Source organism: Amphiura filiformis, chromosome 12, assembly GCF_039555335.1.
Source record: "Amphiura filiformis chromosome 12, Afil_fr2py, whole genome shotgun sequence".
In the NCBI taxonomy this organism is placed as follows: Eukaryota; Metazoa; Echinodermata; class Ophiuroidea; order Amphilepidida; family Amphiuridae; genus Amphiura; species Amphiura filiformis.
The window spans coordinates 45,651,811-45,659,046 of NC_092639.1; the positions used below are offsets into that span (position 1 = coordinate 45,651,811).

At 36.5% G+C, this 7,236-nt stretch overlaps 1 protein-coding gene across 1 annotated transcript in view; it reads left to right on the forward strand.

Annotated features, from left to right (window-relative positions):
- LOC140166280 (elongator complex protein 3) overlaps window positions 1–4,664 on the forward strand; it is a 32,230-nt gene extending 27,566 nt beyond the window's left edge. The window contains exon 16 of the mRNA XM_072189690.1: window positions 209–4,664. Within this exon, the coding sequence (XP_072045791.1) occupies window positions 209–285 (77 nt within the window). The 3' untranslated portion in view covers window positions 286–4,664. The remainder of the gene's footprint in view (window positions 1–208) is intronic.
- The last annotated feature ends 2,572 nt before the right edge of the window (window positions 4,665–7,236 follow it).

Here is a 7,236-nt window from a genome sequence, read left to right on the forward strand (position 1 = left end):
GTGCAAGGTGGTGGTCATAATAAATGAGAAACATGAGGCTACAATCAGCCCAAGTCACTCCCCCACGCCACAAGGATTTATTTTCTTTACCGTAAAGCTAACCCTGAACCTAATTTGAACCTAAAGTTGTAAAGGGCATTCTACTTCTACTATATCAAATCTGACATGTTAATAAGTTATTTTCTTATTCTACTTTGTTGTATTGCAGGGGTTGGTACAAGGAACTACTACCGCAAGCTGGGTTACGAATTGGATGGTCCTTACATGTCCAAGCTGCTTGACTGAAAACTACCTCTTTGGATGTGGCTGAACAAGGCATTGTGACACACGCTGTTGCGCTAAAAAGCGCTATTAACATCATGTTACCATTGTTGTTTTCTTACTAACAATAATCATGTTTAACTGGAGACATTGTAAGAATTGCACCTTTATGCAAGATTATGACTGGATGGTTTTATCTGATATATTTATTTAAGGTGTTTATTTACAGTTCATGTCATGAAAATAAGGCACTCATCAGTGAACTACCAAATCTGTATACTTGTATGTTTCACAAATATAATTTGCAAAGCTCATGGATTTGTGGAATATTATGTATAGCATGCTTTACATTGAGAAGGCAATACCCCCTGTGGAAGATATAACCCTAATCTTCCACATAGGGAGCACTATAAATTTCAAATGTGGTTACCTGAATGTGTGACTCCATTTGAAATCTGCACTCCCTGTGTGGAAGATTAATGTCATGTCTTCCATAGGGATGTATGGATTTCAACTAAAATAGCTCAATCTCATTTCCAAAGTGGCCATTTTAGGCCAGTAACTAAAAGGATATTTATTACAGGCATGATAATTTTCAGGCTTTTGCCTGAATTCAGGCAGTTTTGTTGTCCAAATTTAAGCATTTTTTTCAGCCTGTTTTTGGCCTTTTAAGGCAGAATTCACACACTGTTTCAGGCAGTTTTCAAAAAAACCAATTCTCATGCCTGTTATTAGTGAACATTTTGTGGATTACAGTGATACATATTGATATTCAGGTATACAATTCATTGCTTCAGTGATGGGTACCTGTCAAAAATGATATGCCCTGTACCTCTGTTATGAAATAAAGATATTTACTTCACAGCAATGTTGGCATAAGATTCCTGTGATGACTCGGATGGTTTTGCATTGGTTGTTTATAGCCAGCAAGTGTGACATATATCTCAAATTATAAATTGGATAGAAAATAGCCCATCAATTCAATCAAGTATGACTGGAGATATCATTTGTGATGCGAATAAGCAAAATGAATCTGATGTCGATTAAAATCAAAATTCAGTTTTCAATTTCATTACATGAGCCATTCTCAGTGCCTTATTTTGCTGAAAACCCCACCATAATTAGACTTATGGTTCCAGAGATATGGCCATTTTAATGTTGCTCTGAACAATAAAATACAAAGGATGTTGAACTACTATTGGCTATATCACAAAATTATTCCCGACATCCGACTCATTTTGCTTGATCACATCCAAGGCAAGAATTGCAACTTGAAATCACAAGTGAACAGCGTTATTGTCTTTGATCTAATGAATGTACGGTTGCTAGATGCTGCCCCTACACTTTCCCAACTTGCAACTGTTTGAGTGCACTTTAAGCTGTATGAATTCCAGTATAATCATCTCGACATTGATTTGCAATGGCTGTGATATTTATTGTTATATGTAGGTATCATTTCTATATCCTGAACTACAAAAATATCATTGAAATAAGTGGGCTCGGGGAGCAAATTTGCCCTCGTAAAGCTACCAATTACTCCTGGTCCTTGTAAAATTCTCGTGAACCAGGAGCAAGTTTCTAAAATAAATTGCTCCTGGTTCGAGTTTGCACTCGATACAATAGTGCTGGTATGGTGTATTGTATAATGCAGGAAAGGATTTACTGAAATACTGTATGAAAGTTGCTCCTGTTTCTTCAGAAATTGCTCCTGGTTAACTGGGATTTCACAAGAACAAATTGCTTCTGGTTTCAGTATGTTTATTTCAAGGCTTGCAAAATATCCAGTTGGACTTTCATAACTTGGTATAGGATAAGCATATCATCCTTCAATGGAACAGTAAAGTGCCTGAGCTACAAGTCAAATATAGAATACTAAGTTTATATTGACTTGGGATGTTTTGCTATGACTACTTACAGACAGCAAATGATACATAATTATAATTGATCTCATTGTTTAGGCACAACTTCTTTAGGTCCTATAGCGCTGCGGTGCCCGAACAGGTACCGATTGCACTTTTTATTGTACCCTGAACATTTGTACAGTGCATTTGTTTTTTATTTAAATGAAAAACAATAACACTATGCAACTGTTAATTATTATGCTTGATACAATTATTATATCTCCAGGGAGTGATGTTAAGAGTCTTGGTACCTAACCGGGCACCGATAGTTCTATAGGACCAAATTCGATGTGCCTAACAAAGTATGAGCTTCAAGTGCTAATGTGTGAGTGAAATTCTCATAATTTTATAACTGAAGCATCACACAGTGTTTGAATTGTCCTGATTGTAATATGGGACTTCATTGCACACAAGCCGCTGTCATTGAAGCACAAGTTTTATTTTTTATTATGATTTAACATGTGGTGTATAATTCCAAAATGTATTCTAAAAGAAAAATAATAGAATGAATATTCATTTCATTAGTCTAATTCATTTTATCGGATTACTCAAAACTTTTAATTAACTACGTAACTACATAAATACATAAAATTGGAAGAAACAAATTATTCCATGCTGATTCACTACAGACTGTTTCACCCTAAGGCTCCTCGGGTGAATATACGTCAAATCGGCATCATTGTTTTCCTCATGATCTCCATCGGGACCATGGTTTAGATTTAGTTGGTCATTTAATCCCTGAGCTTGAGTTACGTTTTCTGATCCGTCATCATCTCCCCTTGTCTTTCTTTAGTAACCAAGTTGAGTAACTCTAAAGCTTCAGACGTGTCAGATGACTCAATTGTCTTACATGATCTTAGTGTTGTTTTGTTATTTTCTGCCATACTTAAAGGGTTGAAACTGAAAAATAAAATTTCAATCTCACCGCCGGACACAAATGTAACAGGAATCAGGTAAGGCGTTGATGTGTAGCTAGCAAGACTTGAGCTGAGATTGACTTACCATAATTGCATAACTCCAAACTTTTAATTTAGTGCTAACCAATTGTCTCCTTATTTAATTACGCAAAAGCTAACTACGCTTGGATCGCAAGATCCATGAATAATTTAGAATATTTGATTTGTTTATGTTTTTGTTGTTCTCATGCATGTTACCATATTGTCGCATCTACAATCGTAGTCCTTTTTTTGTTTTTGACTTGCTATATTGTGAGGTTTTCTTGTGCATACTGGTGCACCAACTTCAGCCTTTCCTGGAGTGCCTGGGCATACTCAGTGGTATGTGTAGACCTGTTGCCTTCATCAGGAGGCATTCCTAGTAATATATCAATCGGAAGCTCTACGCTTCGTCCCAGCATCATTTTGTTTGGGGAGCATCTCTTAAAAGAGACTCATGAGTAGCACTGCGGTAGGCCATCATCATATACGGGAGATGAATATCCAAGTATTGTTGGTTTTTTGATACAAACAATGTGAGCATGTTTTGGATTACTCTGTTTTGCCTCTCGCCCATCCCATTTATTTGGGCATGTAGAGCTGAAGAGCGGACTTTGTCCACATCCAGTAGTATACAATTGAGTACCCCAATTGGTATAACTTCACTTTGTGGGTTTATGAGTGTGCTGGCAATCATTACAGCCTGTTTTTTTTACAAAAACTTCACGTGGCTCAATCACACCGATTTCGTCACCATCTGGTTTTGTCAGTAATTTTGCTGGCACCAGTTTCTCACTGTTTGGTGGCATGACGGTTGTCTCCCTCACAGCAATGAGGTGACTTCTTTGGCATATTTTGTGTTTACTGTCTGTTCAGTTTATCCTTGTGGGTTATGAACAATCAACTTTTGTGAATTCAAGTTGATACCACACTTAAATTTGTGTAAAAAGCTATAACCCAATAGTCCTTCCTCATCTAGTCTAGATGTTATGCTCAACATCCATGACACCCATATCTAGGAAAAAAATTTCCAATTCCCATATTAGGAAGAGGGTGGCCTCGGCTGCTTTCAAGCCAGAGCCGTCTTGTAGACAATGTTGAGAACTTTTACACATTTGGTTGTAAGTTCTTCTACTTAAAATTGTCAGGTGGCTTCCCGAATCTACCATGAATTTTATATAAATATTATTTACACCAGCATGAACAAAATATGCCTTCATTATCTATAATCAAGGAACCTTTTTTAAATTTAGGCATAGGCCTTTTATCATCACATTTATTTACCTATACATCTGCCTCCACCAACCTCTGACCCTTGAGATCGGTTTTTACTGGTTTTCCGAGTTAGTAGGCCTAGTCGAGTCATTATTACTACATGTAGCCTGAGGCTGAGTTGCATTATGGGTTTCAGTACTAGTAGGCTGGGACCTACAATACTTCTGAATGTGGCAAATAATTTTTTTTAATGTGAATAACAAAGAAAGTAATCTATCATAAGTTAAAGACAAAGCCAAGATTGTTGTATTGCAGTTGTCCAAATATTAAAATGAAGTAAATTGTCTCTCTATTTTTTAATGACCTAAGAATTTGTGTTAGATTTGGAAAAAGTATAAATGAGATGCATAATGGGAGGTTAAGCCTTTTGCTCTCACAAGGAGGCAATCTCTCCATTTGTATTATAGTCAGTTAAATTTTTGGAACTTTATTTCACATATTTTTGTTTGAATTCATGGTCTATTTGGCTGAAGTCTGCACTGAAGTGTTAACACTGAAGATCATGATGAATTAATTGGCTTATGAATATCCTTCAGCTGATAGAAGAGCACAGACTCTGGGAGACTTTGGGTAGTCTAAGGTGTGAAAACATTTCTTCCCATGTCAATTTATTCCAGGAAATCCAGTTGAACACAGGAAGGTGCGCTATCAACAGATAGGACCATGCCAACAAACCAATCTGCATTCGGCATAATATGCAGCATACCATTTGCCCACCTACCTCTAAGCCAAACAAACTAAGGTTTGTGTTTTTGCATGCTATTGAGGGGTAGTGATTGGTGGTGCCTTGGTCTAGGCTAGGTGTATCCTTACTAGCTTTATTGTCTCACCTTTTTTGGCATGTAGGCTTCCAAACTTCTTCTCTTCATCACATCTATTCGAGCACTTTTTACACAACTTACTAGGTATCCCAACCCTCCCCCATCATGCCATTCAACTGATAAATTACAGGCTTAAAGCATGGAGGGCATGCTCTCAAATCCATCTTCTTGTGGGTTTTGCTGCCCCACCGCTGTTCATGCAGTGGGATGCGGCATTCCCTCACAGTCTTGTCATAATGTTTGTGACACAGTTTCTTGGTATCCAACGAAACCAGCTTTCCTTCACATGATCCAGATTTTGATGCACAGAAGCTTTCCTTGTCATAGTGTTTGCGACATCGTTTCTTTTTCTCCAACGAAACCAGCTTTCCTTCACATGATTAAATTTGCAAATTGGAAGCTTTCCTGGGAAGCTTTATTCATGTAATGTTACTCCCATCATCCCTCACAAGTATATCAGCATAAATATACGAAAAAGGAATAATTACAATAATTTTTAAAAGATATAAAAATAATATGTTAAATCATAAAGTCTCACAAAACTTGTGTGATATAAATAAAAATGCTTTCAGAAGAATACTCATTTTATTTAGAAAAACATTGGATTATTTTATAAATGGTATTTTACCAGAAATTCCAAGTTGGCAGATATTATGTTGGAAATTAGACATAAAAATGCAGAAATTTAGGAGATCTAAATTAATCTTACAAGTGTCTCTTGAAATCCAAATAGTATAGAAATTTCCACATTACTACCGTATGATTAATTTAGTACTAATTGCAAATTGAACCTTGTAACACTTTTTTTAAGTGTTATTTTTAAAAAAATTGATAATGATAAACAATTTTTAGGGAATCTTTGGAGAAACCGAAGATATTTTTATAAAAAATAAACTGAGCTCAAAAAGAAACTTATAATTTTTCACAAGGTCATATCTTGAAATCCTGTCCATCAAATTGAACCAAAATTACACACAGGTTTACTTCAATACTCTACTCTTAACACATGTCAGTAACCAAGCAGTTATCCAACTGACACAACAGCAAAATGCACTGACATGGAACAGCTTCCTGGACCACATTCACAGCCCAGCCCTGTTTCATGAAAAAAGTGTATGAAAAGCAGAAAGCAGTACCGTTTTATCATCTGTGCAAGGATCTTGTGTTCATTCTCATAGATTTTTTGTGCTGGGTGCCAAATGTTGGGCTGTGAAAGTGGAGGAACTTCCAGGAAGTTGTCCCATGACAGTGCATTTTGCTGTTGTGTCAGTTGGACAACTGCTTGGTTACTGACATGTGTTTTGAGTAGAGTATTAAAGTAATCCTGTGTGTAATTTTGGTTCATTTTGATTGACACTATTTTAAGATATGACCTTGTGATTCACAAGTTGTAAAAAATTATCAGTTTCTTTTTGAGCTCAGTTTATATAGAAAACCATAGATAACCCAAAGTGCAGATATTTTTCCATTTCTGATTCTTTTTGACTTGAAGATGTTATAAGAGATTTGACCTTCACGGTTATTGCTCTCCATTGCCGCAAGTATTCCACCATTATATTTCAATTGCTTCTGTTGCTTATACCGTCTATATTATAGTAATGTAGAGTCCACCCTATCTTATATATTGAAAGTTCAAGTGGGTCTAAAGTCCTAAACTTATGAAATATTCACTACCCGGAGGATGGTAGGTGCTCTCTTCTGCGTATTTACAATGTGTGCCGTCATGAAATGTTAAATTTACACAAAGACCAGACGGAAAATGTCTTGTGCTTTCACCAGCGAGATCATCAGTTGATTGCCACCTGTCAGGCATTTATACATAAGCTTACAAAGCACAGCACTAAATGCCTACCTCTTAATTAGGCCTAAAGTTTAGTGCAACCTAGCAAGACACAGAAAGGGAGTCTATAAAAGAGAGGGTGTTATTTTTAACACCAAATTACGAGCACCAGGCCAGCCGACCTCAAGCATCAAATACGAAAACACGCATTAATCCTCACGCGGCTTATACCTTAAACGTGCGTACATACAATATTGAATTAA